Below are 23,797 nucleotides of genomic sequence, written 5' to 3' on the forward strand. Positions count from 1 at the left end.
ATAACACAATTTTAAATTCATTTGATAGCCTGTCATGTTAGGTGAAGGGGTAAATGAATGGGTCTGGGTGGGTTGCTCTTCGGAGGGTCGGTGTGGACTTGTTGGGCTGAAGGGCCTGTTTCCACACTCTAAGTAATCTAATCTAATCTAGTCTAATCTAATCTAATCATGATGTACAAATTTCTTGGATCCAAGTTTTCATTTGAAAATAACTTGATATATAATAATGATGCTAAGTACAATCTAAATACAAGTTTATAAAAAAATTACCATGTATGAAAAGTGATTTTGTTAATATTAAACAGCAGTGATACCTGATAGTTGCAACTGAGAAACCTCATCCTGTATTATCACACATGAATGGGAAGGGGACAAACCCTCTCACGATGAACAGATGGCTCCAATTTTACAGCTTTACACAACATAGAACAAACATAACATATATTACCATGAGCATTTAAAACGCATGTCCTAGAACCTGACAGATAGGCGTGTGCAGTGGGATTACCCATTCAAAGGTTAATAGATGACTCATGACAGCTATTTTAATTTATCCCAGCAACCTGAGCAATTTCGGTTTTGCATTCTGCCTGAGTGCTATTGAAAAATTGATTACTTTTGGACAAATTTAAAAGGAGATAAGTGGATGAGTTGTTTCTTCAGTGGGACTTTCACTGGCTATATTTGATCACAATCTCATAAAATTGTCAAGAGGGGCCAGTTTTTTTAATATCAAAGCGAATGTCAAATGCTGAATTTCTTGTTTAATTTATTGAGCGTTTTAAAGATTTGTCAATGCTGTTATGTGGCTCATGAGACCTGTACCTTGTGGATACTGGAAGAGTGCATCAGATGCTCAGAGGATGCCAAGCCATTAAATCAATGTGAAAATCAAACCACAGGCCCCCTTACACACATTAATATCACTGTAGACTGGAGAGGATCTTATCCATTAAGACAAAAACCTCTTAGCATCTGAATTATTACAAGATGCTGGTCAATTTAATGGTTTATTGCTTTGAGATAAGTACTCCATGTCAAATAAGTAGTTGGGCAGTTTAAAAATGATTTTATTTTACACTATCCAAATACCTTTTAAAACTACCTGCCAAAGAATCGTTACTATTTATTTTTTGAGGTACTGTGAACCAAGTCTCTTGCAAAACTCTTTGCCAATTTCCATTAAAATTGTGATGGTTCTGAAATGCCCATCTCCACAATGGAATTGGAGAATTTAGGAGTAGTGTATATAAGCTTGCTACTTTAATTCTTATCCCATGCCAACAGAAATAGTTGGAGACTGGAATTGGGATGAGAATCCAGAATTGCATCCTGCTCACCATCCTGCTCAAAGGGTCAGTTAGACTCGAAACGTCAGCTCTGTTCTCTCCTTACAGATGCTGCCAGACTTGCTGAGATTTTCCAGCATTTTCTCTTTTGGTTTCAAATTCCAGCGTCCGCAGTAATTTGCTTTTATCCACCAGTTCTAAACTCTTTCTGACACAACTGGAGGAATGGAAATCTGACCACGGATGGTAGTTTTGTTTGGACTAGTCCATAATGAATATAGTTTTGTTTTTAACTTTACACTCTTATTTATTATTACTTTGAATAACTGAGCCCTGTGTAAAAATAGTTTATGAGCTTCATTAAATGCACTACTGAAAGCAACAGATGCTGGAGATCACAATCCCATGGAGAGAAAGAGAGAGCAAGGTAACATTTCAAGTTTAGATGACTCTTCTCAGCTCTGATGAGCCATCTAGAGTCAAAACGTTAGCTTGCTCACTGCCCATGGATGCTGTCTGACCTGCTATGATCTCCAGTATTTATCTTCAGTACAGATTCCAGCATCTGCAGTAATATGCACCAACATTTTATTCTACTGCTGTTCAAAAAACGGTGAATGTTTTTGTGCAGTGTGGGGAAAAGTAAATAACTTGGAAAAGGAAGAATGAATCAATTAGCATAGTTAGTGTTCGTAGTGGATCTGTATATTATGTATAGAAATAGGATAATTTGTGAATCCATAAAACAACTGAAATCTGAAACAACTTAAAAACATTTCTCAATTGTAGTAAGTGAACCGTATTTGCCCAGAGTCTAAAGTACCTAAATATTATATGTAAAAAACTGACTTCTCCTATGAATGATTATTTACAGAAAAAATCTGATTAAAAATATCTTTACTGCTTTCTCCAATTGACAATTGTGCATTTAAATTGAAATGGTTTTCCTGTGTAATTTTACTGGCTTCTGCTTTTATGGATGGCAATTCACAATTGCTTCTGCTGTGGATAACTCTATATTTTATTAATCTTAATCAAAGCTTTGATATTGCATTAATTATTTCTGTCTTTATGAATGTTAAAGTAACTTAGTCCTATGATTAGTATTTGTTAATATTATACATACAGACAGACATACAGCATTTTTCCTCCTGAATGGACAGCGAGTGTATTACTTCAATCTCACTGTGTTTTTGAAAGAAACCCTTAAACATGCTCTATTTAACAACAAGAATGTAACAAATGTAGTGACCATAGCTGACTAGTCTACTAGTGGGTTTACTAGATTTTGCATCTGAAAGGTCGATAAGCCCCAATTTTAAGTCTAGCATGTTTCAGAGCGGGTAGGGTACAGTGCAGGACGATAACCTTCGATGTCTTAAGTCCCAAGTTTCTGAGGTTTAATTGTTCTCCTTTGTCTCCCACCCAAAGTTATGTTATATTTGAGAGGCAAGCCAGATAATGGGGTGGGAACCAAGCATCACCATGGACCAATGGAATCAGTGTTTGGAAAAGTAAGTCAGCCAGGCGTGGAATTCCCCCTGGTTGATCACAGTCAGATGATGAAGACTAAAGGCTGTTGGTATGCATTGTCAAGTCTCAGATTTCACTAATGGCCTCCTGGCTGAAGTTAATATGGCAGCCAGACCCCTAGTATGTACCAACAAGGATAAAAGAAAAATGGGATTTGAAGAAAATTGGCACGATAATGAAAATTTTAATCATCAACTTGACTCCAAATGGCAATATTGATAGTGAAACACAGTTCTGAATTATTTATATTAAAATTATTTTGACTAATACTGCAATGTTACAGCACTGACTTTTTAAAAAATATAATTTAGAACTGAATTGCAGAAGCGCAGAAAAACTTGGGTTAGATTTAATATATAGCTATAAAGCACCAACATTGAGTTTCCATGATTATTTATAATATGAAAATGGGTTTCAGCTTTATTTTAATCTGTCAAACTTAGCTTTTACGGCTTATGGAATAGTAAATTCTTAATTTTATTATTCTTTTCAGGTATGATGTTGATTCAAAGAGTTCGAATTTATCTGAACATGTAAGTTCTGTTTGTTTTTGACCTTTGATACTTATTAGGTACAAATCTTAAAGCATAATGAGGGAAGGTTAAACTCGAATTGCAATGGTTTAATTTTATCTGAGAACAGCACCTCAGGCAATTTTACTGTTTCCAAACAATAATACTCCATGTCATTAATACACTTGAAATTTTGGAATTGACATTGCCTTTTAAAGTTAGCTTGGATAATTGCAATAAAAACGTGTCCTGGATGAATTCTGTTGTATTGGCTCCTGGAATATCAATGAACAAAGCATGAATCGGGATTGATTTCTCTCTGTTTTCTCAGAAATCTTTCCAAAGAATTCTTTTTCCTAAATCTATGAAGCAAATTATGAATCTCATTTCATTAATCAGTTTCTCAGTTTAAAAACATCCCTACTTTCATCTCTTAAAACTATACTTTTGAATATTGGTTACCCCCAAATTCATCTTATTCTTTAATGACATTCCCTTGTCACAAAATCTGAGCAAAATCAAGCAGATGACATTGAGATGTATGGCATCACGGAGTTTAACATGAGTATTGTGAAAAAATTAGCATTCTGAGAGGAATTTAGAGAAAAACAAAGCGAATCATCAGTGCTGGCTGAAATAAGGGCAAGGTCTTCTAGCCTGCAGAGAGTTGGAGACCAGACCTACCCTGACAGATGTACTAGGGGATCCCCAACATACTGCTACACGATAACTCTTCATTAGAGGTTGAAACTTCTGTTAGGCAGTTACTTGACATTTGAAACCCTCTGAAAAACTCACCAACTCTGACATGGGGACATTGCCATGTTCTGAATTGTTTATCTTAGCAGCCAGCTAGGAAAGATTTAAAGAACTAAAACCTGCTGTAACTTCTGGTTAGCGATAAAACTGACCCCCCAATCACTTAAACTAAATCCCTTAGACACAAGATACCTAATGTAAGAGTTACCTACCTCAACAGGATACCTGACATGTAACCGATCACCTCAACACCTTCTCATCAACCCATCTGCCACCCTACACCCTCATACTCCTATCTCCTAGTCAACCCCCTACATTGATCCACCTGGCACACCACCCCCTCACCCATTTGCTACTACACCATCTCATTCCCAGGGCAACCTATTCCCTTACTCACATGGCACCAAACTTCAATGCTCATTCACCTTATACTTTTAATTCTTGTTATCACAGATGATTTGAACCTTTAAACCCTAGAATACTACAATTACTTCTGTAAAAAGGAGGTTAGTTTGGCTTCCAGCACTGATCATGTGCTGAGCTAGACGTTTCCCTAAATGAGTTTCAGAAGAATCCTGAATCAGAACTTTGGGTCAAAATGTGGAGCTCCAGGGCCTGGTAAGTAAGGAGTGAACAGTCCAACTATGAGTGCAATTCTTGGCTCATGGTTTACATTTCAAGTTCATCTTTTTTCTTACCCACTTGCTCCTTCATGCCTCTTCGTGGCATTATCTGCTGGTTTACCCATAAATCCAAGTGAAGCTTACTCCATTGTCACTTCTCCTGAATCCTTCTTATCTACTTTTCAATGAATTAAGTCTCAACTGTGATGAGAGGAGTGCACTTTATCAACTTAATAACTAGGATGGTTAATTTGCTTGACCACTATCTAAGATAAAGGTTTGATCAATGAACAAGAAAAAAGAAATTTATGCTTATGACTTCTAACAAGTGGCAAAAATAAATTATTTATTACCAATATGCAAACTATATCCCTTTAAGATCCCAATGCACTCTCACATTTATTCACAAATAGGATGGACAAGATAACTTTGTTAAAACATCATGAGTGAAAAACATGTAAAAAGGAACAATTTTTGTGAGTCAGGAGTATACCGTGTTGTCAACTGTGCTATCAAATGTATTTGCACAATATGAACCCGTTCGTTCAGGTTCATCTTGGGGTCTGCAAGAGTCTTACCTCATTTCAACCTTAGTCCAAACACAAGTCCATAACAAATAGGAACAGGAGTAGGCCATTTGGACCCTTGACCCTGATTCACCATTCATTGGGATCATGGCTGATCTGACATTCCTCACACCTACTTTCCACCCTGTGCCCATAACACTTGATTCCCAGGCTGATCAAGAATCTATCTTATCCTTAAATATATACAAGGACTCTTCCCGCCTTGGTTCTCAGTGGCAATGAGTTTTAAAGAGATTCAGTCCTCTGAGAGAAGAAATTCTTCCTCATCTCAGTCTTAAATTAGTGCCCCTTTACTCTATGCTGTCTGGCCTTGGCCTCTCCCGTGAGGGGAAACATGCTTTCAGAATTTACCCTGTCAAGCCCCTTAAGAATCCTAAATGTTTCAATGAAATAATTTCTCATTTTTCTAAGCTCCAGTGAGTAGAATTCTTTTTTTAATTTTTTTATTTATTCATTTTGTGGGATGTGGACATCACTGGCTGGGCCAGCATTTATTGCCCATCCCTAGTTGCCCTTGAGAAAGTGGTGGTGAGCTGCGTCCTTGAACAATGCCATGAGGGAAGGCATTCCAGGATTTTCACCCAGTGACAGTGAAGGAATGGTGATATATTTCCAAGTCAAGATGGTGAGTGGTTTGGAGGAGAACTTGAAGGTAGAATTGTTCTCAAATAGCTGCTGCTGTTCTCTTTCTAGATGGAAGTGGTTGTGAGTTTGTAAGGTGCTGTCTGAGGACCTTTGTTGAATTTTTGCAGTGCATCCTGTGAATAGTACACATTGCTGCTACTGAGGATTGGTGGTGGAGGGAGTGAATGCTTGTGGCTGCAGTGCCAATCAAGGGCCTGCTTTGTCCTGAATAGTGTCAGGTTTTTTGAGTGCACCCATCCATGCAAGTGGGGCGTATTCTATTATACACCTGACTTGTGCCTTGTAGATGGTGGACAGGCTTTGGGAAGTCAGGCCGTGAATTACTTGTCACAGTACTCCTAGCCTCTGACCAGCTCTTGTAGCCACTGTGTTTATGTGGTGAGTCCAGTTGAGTTTTTGATCAGTTATAACTCCCAGAATGTTGATCGTGGGGGATTCAGTGTTGGTAACACCACTGAATGTTAAGGGGTGGTGGTCATAGCCTGGCATTTGTGTGGCATAAATGTTATTTGCCACTTGTCAGCCCAAGCCTGGATATTGTCCAGATCTTTTTGTATTTGACTATGGACTGCTTTGATGTCTAAGGAGTCACAAATGCTGCTGGACATTGTGCAATCATTAGTGAATGTCCCCACTTTGGACATTATGATGAAGGGAAGGTCATTGATGAAGCAACTAAAGATGGTTGGGCCTGGGACACTACCCTGAGGAACTCCTGCAGAGATGTCCTGGAGCTAAAATGGCTGGATTAGTTTAGATTAGATTCCCCTACAGTGTGGAAACAGGCCCTTCTGCCCAACAAGTCCACAACGACCCTCCGAAGAGCAACCCACCCAGACCCATTCCTCTACATTTACCCCTTCACCTAACACTATGGGCAATTTAGCATGGCCAATTCACCAAACCTGCACATTTTTGGACTGTGGGAGGATGTGCAAATTCCACACAGACAGTTGCCTGAGGTGGGAATTGAACCTGGGTCTCTGGCGCTGTGAGGCAGCAGTGCTAACCACTGTGCCACCGTGTCGCCGACTGACCTCTAACAACCACAACCATCTTCCTATGTGTCAGGTATGACTCTAACCATCAGATAGTTTTCTCCCTGATACTCATTGATTGCAGTTTTGGTAGGACTCCTTGATCCCACACTTTGTCAAATGCAGTCTTGATGTCAAGGGCTGTCACTTTCCCCTCACCTCTGGAATTGCTTGGCTAGGGGAGCAAGACGTTTTGGCGTGCAAGTCTTTAGAACCATTGCTGAAATTTTGTCAGGGCCCATGGCCTTTTCAGTATCCAGTATCTCCGAACATTTCTTGCTATCACGTGGAGTGAATTGAATTGGCTGGAGACTGGTATCTGTGATGCTGGAGACCATTAGAGGAGGTTGAGATGGATTATCTATTTGGCACTTCTGCCTGAAGATTGCTGCAAGTGTTTCAGCCTTATGTTTTGCACTGATATGCTGGGCTCTTCCATCATTGAGGATAGGGGGACTTGTGGAGCCTCCTCATCCAGTGAGTTGTTAAGTTGTTCACCACCATTGATGACTGGATGTGGCAGGACTGCAGAGCTTCGATCTGATCTATTGCTTGTGGGATCGCTTAGCTCTATCTATCACTTGCTGTGTATGTTGTTTCACATACCAGCAGTCCTGTTTGATGGCTTCACCAGATTGTCACCTCATCTTCTGGTGCTTCTCCTGGCATATCCTCCTGCACTTTCCATTGAACTAGGGTTAATCCCGTGGCTTGATGGTCATGGTTTAGTGGGGGATATCCCTGGCCATGAGGTTACAGATTGTGCTGGAGTAAAATTCTGCTGCTGTTGATGGCTCACAGCTTCTCATGGATGCCCAATCTTGAGTTGCCAGATCTGTTCGAAGTCTGTCCCATTTAACACTGTAATAGTGCCACGTACTACAATGGAGGATATTCTCAATGTGAAGGCAAGACTTTGTCTCCACAAAGAGTGTGTGATGATTGCCTATTCTAGTGTAAGATTCTCAACCTGTTTAACCATTGCTCATAAAACAGCCCTTCCATACCAGGGATCATCCTGTGAACCTTCACTGAACTGCCTCCAATGAATTGATATCTTTCCTTGAATAAGGGGACCAACACTTCTCACAATACTCAAGATGTGGTCTCCCCAGCACCTTGTACAGTTGCAGTAGGACTTTCCTTTGTTTACTCTTATACTCCAACCCCATTGAAATGAAGGCCCACATTCCATTAATCTTCCTGATACATTGCTGTGTCTGCTAGCTTTTGTGCACATGTATCCCTAGGTCCCTTTGTGTTGCACCCTGCTGCAGTTTTGCTCTATTTAAATAATATTCTGTTCTTTTGTTCGCCCTTCCAAAATGAACAACTTCTTATTTTCCCACATTAGACTCTATTTGCACACATGGACTGAAAAGCTAAGTCAGGACATATGGGCAAAGCAATCTACTTGATTGGCACCCCATGCTCCAGCTTCAACATTCATTCTGTCCACTATTGACACAGTGGCAGCAGTGAATACCATCTCAGGATGCACTGCAGCGTTTTGCCAAAGCTCTTTGACAACCGCTTCTAACTTGTTGCCTCCTGAAGAATAAGGACAGTAAATCCATGGGGGTACCAGCACCACCAATGTCCATTTCAGGTCACACACAACCTTGACTTGGAAATTTATCTCCAATCTTTCAACTGTCTCCATAATGTACTCAAACTATAACAACTATAGCAATACAAGAATGTGGCTGACCACTACCTTTACAACCCCAGGTTGACAAGGTCTGTGCTGAGAATGCAACATTCTAGTTCAAGGAAACCAAGTATCATATGAATACATTGAAAATAGTGCTAAAGCTTGTGTTTATTTGAACAGGCCCATCAAAAATGCATAATATAATTTTGTTGTGATAAGTATCACCATTACATTGTCCCTGACATTTATTAGCGACATTTACATTCACACATTTATACTAATCCCTTTAGAACATAGAATACTACAGCATAATACAGGCCCTTTTGTCCTTCAATGTTGTTCCAGCTTTTTATCCTACTCTGAGATCAGATCAACCCTTCATTGTACTACCTTCCACGTGCCCACCAAGAGTCGCTTTAAATATCCCTAATGTATCTGACTCTACGACCATTGCTGGCAGTGTATTCCATGCACCCACCACTCTCTATGGAAAGAAACTACCTCTGACATCTCCCCGAAACCTTCCTCCAATTACCTTAAAACTATGCCCACTCGTGATAGACATTTCTGCCTTGGGAAAAGATCTCTGGCTATCTAATCTATCTATGCCTCTCTTCACCTTGTACACTCCTATCAAGTCACCTCTCATCCACCTTCGCTCCAATGAGAAAAGCCCTCGCTCCCTCAACCTTTCTTCATAAGACATGCCCTCCAGTCCTGGCAGCATCCTGGTAAATCTCCTCTGCACCCTCTCTAAAGCTTCCACATCCTTCCTATAATGAGGTGACCATAGCTGAACACAATATTCCATGTATGGTCTAACCAGTGCTGTAAAGAACTGCAGCATGACATCAAGGCTTTTAAACTCAATTCCCCGGCTTACAAAAATCAACACATCATATGCCTTCTTAATACCCCTATGAACTTGGGTGGCAATTTTGAGGGATCTATGGATATGGACTCCAAGATCCCTCTGTTCCTCCACACTTTCAAGAATCCTGCCTTTAACCCTGTAATTTGCATTCAAGTTCGACCTTCCAAAGTGAATCACTTCACACTTTTCCAGGTTGAACTCCGTCTGCCACTTATGAGCCCAGCTCTGCACCCTGTCAATGTCCTGTTGCAACCTATAACAGCCCTCCACACTATTTACCACTCCACCAACCTTTGTGTCATCAGCAAACTTACTAACCCACTCTTCTAGTTCCTCATCTAAGTCATTTACAAAAATCATAAAGAGCAGAGGTTCTAGAACCGATCCCTGCAGAACACTGCTGGTCACCGAGCTCCAGGCTGAATACATTCCATCTACCACAACCTGTCTTCTGTAGGCCAGCCAATTCTGTATCCAGACAGCCAGACCTCCCTGCCTCCTTACTTTCTGAATGAGCCTATCATGGGCACCCTTATCAAACACTTTGCTAAAATCCATGTTCACTGCTCTACCTTCATCAGTGTGTTTTGTCACATCCTCAAAGAATTCATGGCATGCCCCTCACTAAGCCCTGTTGACTATCTTTAATCAAACTCTGGTTTTCCAAGTAATCATAAATCCTGTCTCTCAAAATCCTCTCCAGTATTTTGCCCACCACAGGCGTAAGATTGACTGGTTTGTAATTCCCAGGATTATCCCTGTTAGCTTTCTTGAACAAGGGAATAACATTTGCCACCCTCCAAACATGTGACACTACTCCAGTGGGCAGTGAGGATGCAAAGATGGTGCAATCTCTTCCTTTGCTTCTCATAGTAACCTTGGGTATATCCTAACTGGCCCAGGGGATTTATCTATCCTTTCAAATTTTTCAAATTTTTCATCACATCCTCCTTCTTAACATCAACCTGTTCAAGTCAGTCTGTTTCATGCCATCCTCAGAAACATCAAGGTCCCTCTCAGTAGTAAGTACTGAAGCAAAGTATTCATTAAGGACCTCCCCTATCTCCTCCAACCTCAGGCACAAGTTCCCTCCACTATACCTGATCGACCCTACTCTCAATCTGGCCATCCTCCAGTTTCTTATATATGTGTAGAATGCCTTAGGGTTTTCCTTAATCTTACCCGCTAAAGCTTTTTCATGCCCCTTCTAACTCTCCTATGTCCATTCTTCAGTTCCTTGCTGGCTACCTTGTAACCCTATAAAGCCCTGGACAGGCTTGCAGGGAGGTGTTGGGGGCGAGAGAGTGATGTTGCACGGGGTTGGGGGTGGGGGGGCAGTGTTGGATAGGGTTAGGGGGCAGGGGCAGTGTTGGATGGAGTTGGGGTGGCAGGCAGTTTTGGGGGCAGGTGGCGGTGTTGCACGGGGTTAGGAGACAGAGGGGCGGTTTTGGGAGCGGGGGTTGGTGTTGGATAGGGTTGGGGGTGGGGGCAATTGTTGCACAGGGTTAGGAGGCAAGTGTTGGATGGGGTTGGGGGGGCTGTGTGCTTCTGCAGTCTCCTGAACGGCGAGCAGACTTTAAAAACTCCGAGCCCCAGGGGAAAGGCATTTAATCGATTAACCGAATAATCGATTATCCAAATGAAATAATGCCCACCCATTACATTCGTATAATTGAAGTTCCCCTATAGTCAAGGTTAGGGAGTTGTGATCACTATCACCAAAATACTCTCCCACCGAGAGATCTGTCACCTAACATGGTTCGTTGCCAAGCACCAAATCCAATATGGCCTCCCCTCTAGTCAGCCGAGCTACATATTAAGCCAGGAACCCTTCCTGGACATACCTGACAAAAACTGCTCCATCCAAACTATTTGAACTAAGGGGGTTCTAATTGATATTAGGCAAGTTAAAGTCACCCATGACAATGACTCTATTACTTCCACACCTTTCCAAAGTCTGCCTCCTAATCTGCTCCTTCGTGTCTCTGTTGCTATTGGGGGAATCTGTAGAAAATTCCCAATAAGGTGACTGCTACTTTCCTGTTCTGACTTCCATCCATACTGACTCTATAGACAAACCCTCCTTGACAACCTCCCTTTCTGCAGCTGTGATACTATCCCTCAATAGCAATGCCACTCCCCCACCTCTTTTATCTCCCCCACTTCTCTCCCCCCCCCCCATTCCTTTTGAAACATCTAAACCCTGGAACATCCAACATGCCCCTGTGATAGCCAAGTCTCCTTAATGGCCACAACATCATAGTTCCAAGTACTGATCCATGCTCTAAGTTCATCACCCTTATTCCAAATACATCTTGCATTAAAGTACACACACTTCTACCCATCACATTGACTGCACCTTTGCCCTATCAAGTGCCTATCCCTCTTCACAGACCCACGCTGTATCTGGCTGTTCACTACCTGCTCCACCATCTGATCCATAGCTCTGGTTCCACACTCCTGCCAATATAATTTAAACCCTACTGAAGAGCTCTAGTAAACCTCCTGGCTAGGATATTGATGCCCCTCCAGTTCAGATGCAAGCTGGCCTTCTTACATAAGTCCCATCTTGCCCAGAAGGCATTCCAGTTATCCACATATCTGAAGCCTTCCCTCCTACACCAACTCTGCAGCCATGCCTTCATCTGCACTCGTTCTCTGTTCCTAGGCTCAGTAGCCCATGGCAGTGGTAGCAGACCTGAGATAGCTACTCTGCTCGTCCTGCCTTCTAGCTTCCAATCTCACTCCCTACATTCTCTTTTCAGCGCCTTGTCCCTTTCCCTACCTCTGTCATTGATACGGATGTGTACCACGACTTCTGGCTGCTCTTGCTCGTGCCCACAGAATCTCCCGTCTATTCCTCTCATGAATGAATCTCCTATCACTGTTGCTCTTTTATTCTCCCCCCTTCCCTTCTGTGCCACAGAGCCAGAGACCTGGTCGCTGTGGCTTTCCCCTTGTAGGTTGTCACCTCCAACAGTATCCAAAATGATGTACTTATTATTGAGGGGAATGACCACAGGGATCCCTGCACTACCTGTCTATTCCCATTCCCTCTACTGACAGTCACCTAGCTGCCTTTATCCTGTAACTTAGGTGTGACTACCTCCCTATAACTCCTCTCTATCACCCCCTCAGCCTCCGGAATGATCTGAAGTTCATCCAGCTCCAGCTTTAGTTCCCTAATGCGGTCTGTGACTGGAGTTGGGTGTACTTCTCGCAGGCAAAGTCAGCTTGGGTCCACTTTTTAACAAAGTTGCTCATTTGTTTTGGGAAGGCAATATGTTTTATAAGGAAAGAACTTGGTAGGACACTTTGAGGTAGAGAAATTAAGCAGAATGCCACAGTTTGGATGATGTATGGGAAGGAGAAGCATTGTGCCATAGCCTTGGTAGGGATAAAGGAGAAATTGAATGCCAGAGGTTTTGGAAAGTGGGAACAGCAGTATCTAGAAGCAATAAGTGAAATTAGATAGATCCAAGAAAGCCTAGTCATTGCAGATCAGTACATTAGCAATGATAAGCATCATGCTGATGGCGTGATGAGAAGGATTGGTCTAAGAAGTGGGTGTGGAGTCAAGCATAACAATTCTTGATAAGAGGGTCAACATGCTGCACAAAGGAAAGTAGAAAGAGAAAGAACCTGTTGAAGGATTTGGTCGATGAGAATATTTTCTAATACTTGGTAGAAACTATTAACTTATTCAGAGAATTCCTCAAAGTTTTGTATCACCAGGAATGATGCCGCACCAGGAATGGGCCGACACAGTGGCTCAATGGTTAGCACTGCTGCCTCCCAGTGCCAGGGACCTGGGTTTGATTCCAGCCTCGGGCGACTGCCTGTACAGAGTTTGCATATTCTTCCCGTGTCTGTGTGGGTTTTCTCTGGGTGCTCCAGTTTCCTCCCACAGACCAAAGATGTGCAGGTCAGGTGAATTGGTCATGGGAAATTGCCCATAGTGTTCAGGGATATGTAGATTAGGTGCATTAGTCAGGGGTAAACATAGGGGAAGGGAATGGGTCTGGGTGAATTACTCTTTGGAGGGTTGGTGTGGACTTGTTGGGCCAAATGGCCACCAGGCAGTCTATTCTATTCTAATCATTAACCATGAGTGCATTGTGAAAGCAAAGCTTTTAAAATTAAATTCAGGGAGAAAATATTCTTTGTAACTTGATTAAACATGAATTTTGCTTTAAAATGGAAGTAGAAATCTTAAGTTTGCTTACTTGCCCTTCCTTATAAAATTCTCTTACAAAGGAATTTATGGGAGAGATGTTGTATATGAAAATGTAGGATGTTGGAAAAACACTTTTTGACTCTGATCTCCAGCATCTGCAGTCCTCACTTTCTCAGTATGAAAAAGTGTTGACTTCACTTGTTTGACACCTTTATGAGGTTCTAATAAGTTGGTTTTTTTTCTATTATTTCTTTTGTCAATGCCACAATGTGTCTTTGATAAGGTTAAGAGGTGTCAAAACTTTTGTTGTGGATATTTTAATGGTCTGTTTGATTAATGCTTTTATAGGTTTGTGGGAACATCTCTTTTATTTCAAAAAATTAAGAACAGGAAGCTTTTTTTCTAAGAAGTTTCACATATCTGGTGTTACCACAGGGATATCTGTACATGGCCTATATTGGATGAATGGGCATGGAGAATCCATGACTTGTTTGAAGAATATGTGCTGCTGTGGGGGTGGGTTGGATCATGTATTAGTTGGCCTGAGAGCTTGGCGTTGGCCTGGGATGGGTATGGTGTGAGAGCAGTTAGGCTAGAGAGCCTAAAATATAAATAAACAACTGTCATGAAGGCCTAGAGGACCAAGGTGGACCTTTTAACCAGCCCGCCCTTGGCAATCTGCTGTACCTATGGCCCATTCCAATTTTCTCTCAGCAATGGTATATCTTGTCCCTGGATTGAAAAATAATCTTTAAAAGGGGTTTATATATTGTGTTGGGCGGTCTGTCAAGTCTGGAAATCCTACCTTAATGTACCCTTCTTGGTCGTGAAAATCTGCCACTATATCATCGAATTTATGGAGCTGATGTGTCATATTTTGAATCCATAGCATTACGTCCATCCTCGTTATTAGTGAGCCCCTGTTGGCTCTTCTCTTTGTGCCAGAGAATTATCATTGTATGGTGCTGTAAGTCTAGCCCATTTACCATTCTGCTGATCTCTCCCTGCTTTCAAATTCTGAAGGGGCAATGCCAGACAGAGAGATTTACCTTTTCTTTGGGTGAGGTATAGTGGTCCTTTTCAGGACTGTTGGATTAGGATGGTCACTGCTTATTGAGTACAGTCAATAAAATAGCTTTGAAGCATCGGCATTGTTATACTGCGGGAAATGTGGATGTCAGGATGTGTAAAGCACCATTCCACAAACAGTAATAAGATGAAACATTTTGACTTTTAGAATGTTACATCTGCGTTTCAAAACATAAAAATTGTCCACATTCTCAGCAGCTAAAGCTCAGTAAAATCTCCAAGTCTGGGTGACGCAGATAGCCGACAGGGAACATCTTGCATGCCTGTCTATTTTGTGCTTTATTTATAAAATCACAGAATCCTGATAGTGTGGAAGCAGGCCATTCAGCCCCTTGAGTCCATACTGACTCGCCAAAGAGCATCCCACCCTTCCCCATCCCATAGCCAATCCATCTAACCTGCACATCTTTGGACTATGGAAAGAAGCTGAAGCACCCAAAGGAAACCCAGGCAGAATGTGCAAACTACACACAGGAGGTCACCCGAGGCTGGAATCAAACCCAGGTTCCTGGCACCGTGAGGCAGCAGGCCTAATCATTGAGCCACCGTGTTGCCCCAATATCCTTCAATTTAATCTTCTTTCTTTTAGATTCTTGTATTTAATTTGGTCCTACCACAATGCGAGTTGATCACCTTTTTCTGTTTCCTCTAATTAGTCATCTTTTAATTCTGCAGTCTCACACCAATGCATCTTTCCAACTGGTATCAGTCCTCCCTCTGCTGCTTCTTCCTGACAGATCCATCTCTATCGCTCACCTCTCCATATCTCTCCTCTCTCTGCAATCGATGACAATGCCATTTCAGTCTCTCCTTGGTTATTTCCTTTGATGTTCCGACAATCATCATTGATTCCCCTGGTGTTCTGGTTCCTGATCTTGTATTTTCTTGTTTCCCCATACATCGACCTCAGGCATTTGAAACACCTCACTTTTTCTAAGTCTTCATCCATTTACCTTGAAACCTTTGCTCCGTTCTCTTCTGTAGGCTCAATTGACCAGCCATGTTTTGGATCTTTGGTCCGTGGGGCTTCATATTGTAGTTTTCCAGAGCTTTTCTCCAGTTCTTCAAATATTTGGACATATTCTCGTCATATCTATCCCATATTCGACTGTGACTCATTTAATAGCTTTAAGGCAGAGATTTCCAGATTCCTGATCATTAAGGGGATGAAAGATATGCAGGAGTGTAGAGTTGAGGCTAAAATCCAATCAGCCATGATATTATTCATTATTGAGTGGCCTGATCTTGTTTTATGTTATATGCTTGTAATGAATAAGTTCAATAATTTTATGAATTGATATTTAATTGTTTATGTTAGCAAACTTTTTTGAGTTTCTGCAAAGGTTGTTTTCATCCATTACCTGGAATGAATGGATTGGTTTATGAGGAAAAGCTAGGTAGGCTAGGCCTGTGTCCTCTGGAGTTAAGATGAGTCAGAGGCGACATAATTGAAAAATGTAAGGTCCTGTTGTGACTTAACCACTAGAAGTTGAAAGGGTGTTTCCGCTTGTGGGAGAATCCAGAACTAGGGTTATAGTTTAAACACAAGTGGTTGCCCATTTAATACAGAAATGAGGAAACATTTTTTCTTTGAGGCTTGTGATACATTGGAATTCCCTTGCTCAAAAGGCAGTAGATGCAGAAGCTTTAAATATTTTTGATAGAGGTAGCTGGATTCTAGATTGTCAAGAGGATGGAAGATGGTCAGGAATATGTAAGAATTTAGATTTGAAGTGAAAATCAGCTCAGCCACAACCTTATTAAATGGTAAGGTTGGTTTGAAGGGCTGAGTGGCTTATTCCTTGCTTGTCTCTGTCTGCCAAGTATAAGTTTAAATCATTTTATGAATTATGTTTTATTGTTTGTTAGCAACCTTGGTTGAATTTCTTCAAAGGTTGCTTTCAGCACTCACCATACGTTCAGAAAACGATTAGTGGATCCCCTGGAGCAGTTGCTAAAATTAGCTATTTGTACTGTCCTCCAAGTGAACCGCTGCTCCTCCATCAATGTTACAGTGGGACAGCAGGAGAACCCCTGTAGAAATCCCAGCGCTTGTGTTCAGTATTAAATTGCAAGGCACTTTTTAAAAATATTGATTTTATTTTTTTCTCATTCCTTGGTTGCAAGTGGTAATTGCCATCTATCATCAAATGTATTTTTTTCTGAATTTCAGGACTTTCTGGGTCAAGCATTCTGCACATTGGGAGAGATAGTTGGTTCGCAGGGAAGCAGATTGGAAAAACCTCTTGTGTAAGTAAAACATAGACTGTATTTGTGGCAAATGGGCACCATTAATCAGGGAAATCCTTCTGTCAAGCCTTGTACATTGCTTACGTAGAGATGGTCAGCTTTAGATTCATATGGGACTTTGAACTACACCCGCCCACAAAATTTGAATCTGTTACCCCTGCTTTTTGAGCTTTGAGTGCCCCTTGACATGACACTGCTGGTACATGTGCACTTCTGATGCAAGCTCTGGCAGAGTATTGGTGATCGAGTATTATTGCATGCGTAGTGATGCTGTGTTAATGGATCATGATGTAAATAACATGTAACCCTGATTTCACATCGGTGCTGCCATTGCAGAGCTTCCTGCTTGACAAGGTTATCGAAACAGGGTCAACCACATTCAGTCACAGGAAGGACTCCTCACTAGAGCTACTTGAAGGAGTTGCTAACCTGATAAAACAGTTTCTCTAGGCTGATGCTACCATAGGATTTTTCAAACCTGCTGAAGTCTGTAGGGAATGGTGTGACATATGCTGAACAATCCTGTCCTGACTTCCAGGGTTTTGCACAAACTAGTTGTTCCCAGCCATACATTGCATAGCCAGGTTGTGTGGGAATACAGTATAACGTAGAGGATGAGCAGAGAGCATGCAGCGAAGGGGAAGTTGCTGGTTGGGGAGAAGGGGGAGAAGTTCCCTTAGTAGCAGCCTGTCTCGTAAATAATTATCCAACCAGGGATTAAGCAAGGTACAGCATCTGAGAAGTCTGCACTTTAGTCAGGACATCCTCATTAAAGTCTGCTAACTTCCGAAGCCACAACTGTAACCTCAGAGTAGGGCAAAGATTGCGTTAATCCTCAGACAGACAAATTGCTGAACTATTTTGAGATCCTGTTAGTGCCTTTACACTTTGCAGTTAATAACCAGACAGCAGCAATCTAATCTTCCACTGTAGCACTCAGAGCTTGGGTGGCTGTTGGAAGCTGTGAGTCAGCCATGCTTGAGTTCACAAGTAGAGTTGGCTATCGTGCCCATGCTGGAAAGCCTAGGCTCCAAGGTTTGGCCAAGCCCACTGCCAAATTGATGCTAGATCCATCCATGCACGCTGCCATTGACTGCAGCTTTCTGGCATTTCTCCTAATCCACCAAGTGTTTTTATTGCACATACCCACAGGCCTGTATTTGTAGTGTCTAGAGCACTATCCTTCATTTTACATGGAAGTTCCATCCCAATTCAAGTTGAACAGAACACCAAACCTTTTTTTGAGAATTATTGATATTCAGCCGTTTATTCTATTAGACATGACTCAAAGTTTAGAATAGTGATAGTGGTAAAGATTTGCACATTGACACTCCAGGAAAATACAAGAGGTGATAAATTCTGTTCACCAGAGTGGGGAATTTGGAGGTTGGAGGGGCTTTAATCAGGTGGGATTTGCAGTGTACTTGAACCCTGCTGCCTATCTGCCTCCAGCTGAATTACGGAAATCCAGTGATTGACTTTCCCCTTCTGCTGATTGGAGGCCTTGTGGCCAATTAGTGACCATTTAAGGACTGAATCTGACCATTGCTAGGCTCATCACCACATGACATGGTCAGAAATTTAAACCATCCAGCCAGCTCTGGGTGCCTGGGGGTGTCCCTCGGTCAGCAGCACTCAGTGCCTGACTGACAGACTGAATATCAGGAAAAGGAGTTTCTGCTTAGAGCCAACATCCTGCCATTGCTGCCAAGCAACCCCCTCCCTGAACACCCCCCCCCCCCCCCACCCCCCCCCCCCCCCCCCCGCCACTCCAATTCCCTTTCCTACCTCATTCCCAAATACAGAGGAACCTTGATTATTCGAAGGACATGGGCGGGCGTATTTCGTTTGGTTAATCGAATTCCGGATAATCGAATGCAGGATAACATAGTTTAGCCATGCATTGGGACCTTGCAATCTTGCCGGATCATCCGATATTAAGATTATCAAATGCTGAAAAATCAAGGTTCCTCTGTACTTTCCTGTAGCCTGCGTTACTCTGTGATCCTGGGATTCCAGACCCGATGCTTCTGGCAATGCTCATGGCCTCTCCAGTGGTGCTGCTGAACTCTGATTGGCTGATAGACATGGTAGGGTTACAGTCAACCCTCGGTGACTTGGGTATACCTTAGTGGTGACCTTGCTACTGTCCGTTAGATTTGGAGTAGGACAGACATTCCCTGAAAAAGACAACGTGGATTTATTGCTAGCTTTCCAGCTGGCAGTTGAGAGCAGTGACATGTTTTGATCACATAGATATATGCAGGATATTTTTTATCCAACCAATCTGTGCCAGTGTTTATGCTCTACTTGGGCTTCCTCCTGTCGCTTCGTCCCATGTTAACCTACTATCATAACTGCCTAAACCCTCTGAAAAGTCTAGATGCATTTAAGAGATAGGTAGACAAGCATTTGATGAATAAGGGAATCGATGATTTTGATGGAAGGTTTAGGTGCGTAAAGCTATTAAATATAAAAGGGCCAATGTTAGCCTGTGTAACACAAGGGTAACACTGAGGTCCATTAAAGGACATTGCTGCACTTATCATTCCATTCTTGCTTAGATTCTGATCTGGGAAGTAAGTAATCCAATCTCATGCTATCAGCTCTCCCTAGCCTTCAACACATATTACTTAGTAGGTGCATGGGATTTCAGCAGAGCTGATCTATATTCTGCTATTAACATCATATTCCCTCTCTGGAATTATAACCACTTCCTCTTCCTTTTTTTCTGTGACACCTGTGATCTCCAGATTCCTCTGTTCTCTATCCTTTCCTCCTGCTGCATTTGTTTTTTCTCACCTTTCTCTCCTGGAGAAAGCCCATCACATTTTTCACCCTCCTTCTCCAGTTCTGAAGAAGTCATATTGGACCTGAAACACTACTCTTGTTTTTCCCTTTGCAGATATTGACAGACTTGCTGAATTTGTCCAGAACTTGGTTTTTATTTCAGCATCTGCACTATTTTGCTTTCAAAAGCTTCAAAAATGGAATTGAGACTTTCCCCATTCATCTGGGCCTTACTCTGGACATCACTGGAAGCCCAGATGGACATTTTAGTGCTGCATTCAAATTTAAGGTTAACATGTACCAATGTACAGACATGTCTGCTGCCCTGGTTGGTATCTAAGTCATGTGACATTATGTTAAACTGAGGATCGAGATCCGCAGTGATTTAGCAATTTCAGGTGGACTGCTTACCAGCTGCCAAAAGATGAGGCCAGAACTTGAGATGGGGAAAGTCTTGACAAATTCAGCAAGTCTGGCAATATCTGTGGAGGGAGAAACAGCGATAGTTTTCAGGTCCAATATGACTTCTTCAGAACTGATGAATAGGGTGAAAAATGTGGTAGGTTTTCTCAAGTAGAGAAAAGTAGGAAAGAACAAATGCGGCAGGAGGAAAGGTGCAGAAAAGGTTAGAGAACAAAGAAACTTGGAGATCACAGGTGTCACAGAACAAAAGGAAGAGGAATGTTAACAATTGCAGAGAGGGAATATGGGGTTAATAGCAGAATATAGGTCAGCTCTGCTGAAAGCACATACGCTTACTAAGTAATATATGTTATAAGTTGATGAGAGTTTATAGTGTAAGATTAGATTACATACTTCCCAATATTATGAGCTGAACTACTGTTTTCACATGTTCCATTACACACAAGTAAACTATTGTTTGTACTGTATACAGTGAGAGCAAAAATAAAATGTAATTAGTAAAAACTCTGATAGCCATGATCTCAGGCTGGTATGCGTGTGTACATTGAAAACAACGAGCTCTATATCTCTGTTCTTCATTGATTGAAGGGATTACTTGTTGTATGCAGAAAGAAAATTTCCTCGCATTTAATTTCAATGAAATGAAAGTTATCCTCTTCAGTTTTCTATTGTTCTTTTACCCCTGCTTCACATCCTTTTCTTTAATCGAAGGAGTTTATCGAAGCTGTGTGCAGGTGCAAATGTCACTACCATCCAGTATTGTCATTACTGTGTTTTTGCAAAGTAGGTCTCTGAGTCTAAACTTCTTTAGAAAACTTCATGGGTGTGGTTTACTTTAAATCTGTACAGCATAAAGTAATCTGCCAGTTCTCAGGTAGGCTCGCCGGTCACTTTCTTGCCTTTAAGAAGTTTTAGTGATTTGGATCAGAATCATGAATTAGATTATTTAGTTGACAGTTTTGTACTTTTGCTATTTTTGTGGGATTGATGAGCATGTGGAAAGATCGAGACCTTACACTGCAAGATTGACTGGTAATTCAACAAACTGGTTACCTGTAGATTATTACAGGGCAATTCAATGGAAATGTTATCATTGAATTAAGATAGAAATCAAAGCAAATACTTGCTGGTTTGAGACTGAAGTCCTGGTTGCATTTTGGACTGAGAGAGCTGCCATGAGATATGAGAGTAAAGTTCCTCTTAGTTATTGCTTGACTACCTTGGGGTGAATCCTACCCTTTTTTCTTAACCTTGGTCCTGAAACCACTGCGTGCTGCTTTGTGTGTACTCGTTGTAAGTGGAAAATCACAAAAATTGACGATGTTCCTCTCTGTGGCGGGCCAAGGCGTCAGTTGAGTCCCAGTTTTATAACTCCTACCTCTGAGTCAGAGATCATAAGTTTGAGTCCCACACCAGTCTGTAGGCACACAATCCAGGCAGACATTTCAGCACAGTACCTGGTAAGTGTTCCATTGTTTGAAGTGACATTTTTCTTTTAAACTTTAAACAACCCTTTCCTGAATTCTCAAATGAATGTAAATAAACTTATGTCATCCTGGAGGAACAGGGGAGTTTTCCCCATGACCTGATTAATATTTACCATTCAAACAACAAAACCAAAACAGATTATTTGGCCATTTATCTAATTACTGTTTTTATGTAGTTGTTACGCATGAATTATCTACTATGTTTTCTTGTATTAAGATAGTGACCGCAGTTTAAAAAGGTCCTACATTTGCTATGATGCACTTTGAAATGTTATGAAATATTAAAAATGCAGATTTTATGTCCTTAACCAAGGCTTAGTGGTCTCAAATTTGAGCTAGTAATAGTGGCAGTTATTCACTGTCATTACTCCTCTGAGACTGACAGCACTGTCTATAGCCTACACGTACACAGTGAAGTGCAGCCACTTAAATGTTGTTGGTGTCTGTTCAGAGGGTGCGTTATGAAGTTTGTCCCCCACTTTCCCCAAACAGTAATCAAATAAAAATCCATTGAATTGATGTGGGATTCCATATTTACATTATTAATCCAGCTGTAAAAACAATACCTTCGAACAAGCTACATCTCACTGGGTAGGTTTTGTAACTGGGTTTTGATGTGGGATAATAAGTCATAATTATGTAATTGCTGAACAGCCTCACTGGCCCTGACAAAGAAATGTTAAATTTGTTAAACTTCAAAGGCCTTCATTATGATTGGAAATTCCACCATGTTGTATACCCTTTTAAAGGTTATGATGTTTTAACTTCTGCTTGCAATCTATGTGTAAATCCCAATCATTTATTTTCATTCCTATTTGTAAAATTTATACATTAAATGCAAAAGGGTTCAATGGTTTTTAATTTCTGGTTTGCTGACTGCAAGAATACTTAATGAGATTGGTACTTATCCTGTTGGATACCTGGAGATTTCCTTGACTTAAACTAACTTTGGGAAGCGAAAGTCTGCACCACAGGTTGCTTGATCAGTCTGGGAAATTTTGTTTGAAGCTGTTGCTGAGTGCTGTTTCTTCCCTATTGGCTACAAGATCTAGCCATTCTTTTTAAATTCGGCGGTACTGGAGCTGTAATGAAAAATATACTGGTCATAGCTTCAAATAACTACATCTATTGTGTTTGAGGACCATCTTAGCAAGGCATAGAATTAAAGGCACCCTTTAAAGTTGTTGCTATGGAGTTGTGAACTCTACATTGCATTGAAGGAAATTGCAGGACATCAACTTGACAGCAGCATGACACATATTCCCATCGATGATACTGACAACATTTTAGTGGTCAGGTTCTTTTTTTAAAAATATAACTTGCCAACAGTAAGTAATCAGTGCTTATGTTTATAGAATTATGAATATAAAGAACATATAGAACCAGGAGCCGACATTAAATAGGAGCAGTTAGTCATTAGATATTAGAGTTCTGTTTTTTGTTTCAGAGACCTCGAAGGACATTTTGTTCCTCACTATGTTTTGGATGAAAATTGACGATTTATGAAAATAAATACTGCCAGTCTTGTGAAATGCAATTTCTTTCCAAACCTATACTTGATATTAGTAGGATGTGTCAAAGGCTAAGAATCATACAACACCAGGTTATAATCCAATAGGTTTATTTGGAAGTACAAGCTGTTGGAGCGCCACTCCTTCATCAGGTAGCAGTGCTCCGACAGCTTATACTTCCAAATAAACCTGTTGGACTATAACCTGTTGTTGTGTGATTTTTAACTTTGTGCATTCCAGTCCAACACTAACACCTCCACATTGTGTCAAAGACAGATAACTCAGATAACTCTGAAAACTCTTTACTGACTCAGCAGTGCAGTTGAAGAAATCAGATTGTCTTTCACATAACATTCAATTTCCTAAAAATAACTTTTTTGCAAGCTTTTACAGTTGAAAATGTCTAATTCTAGAACTAATGCCTGTTTACTTTTGCAACTTGTTTATATCTAGTGACAGCTTATTTTGAGCAGCAAAAAAATTTCATTAGCAATTTTCATTGAGACATTTAATCTAGTTTGTCTCTACTAGCTTTAAAAGGTGAAAAGAAAGTACTG

At 41.1% G+C, this 23,797-nt stretch overlaps 1 protein-coding gene across 5 annotated transcripts in view; it reads left to right on the forward strand.

The window, feature by feature from the left end:
- Positions 1–23,797, forward strand: part of LOC140466677 (copine-8) — a 360,152-nt gene that overhangs the window by 133,885 nt on the left and 202,470 nt on the right. For all 5 annotated transcript variants that reach the window (XM_072562133.1, XM_072562131.1, XM_072562135.1 and 2 more), the window contains 2 exons: positions 3,316–3,355; positions 16,953–17,029. In XM_072562133.1, the coding sequence (XP_072418234.1) occupies positions 3,316–3,355; positions 16,953–17,029 (117 nt within the window). The remainder of the gene's footprint in view (positions 1–3,315; positions 3,356–16,952; positions 17,030–23,797) is intronic.

The sequence above is a fragment of the Chiloscyllium punctatum genome, chromosome 44 (genome assembly GCF_047496795.1).
Source record: "Chiloscyllium punctatum isolate Juve2018m chromosome 44, sChiPun1.3, whole genome shotgun sequence".
In the NCBI taxonomy this organism is placed as follows: domain Eukaryota; kingdom Metazoa; phylum Chordata; class Chondrichthyes; order Orectolobiformes; family Hemiscylliidae; genus Chiloscyllium; species Chiloscyllium punctatum.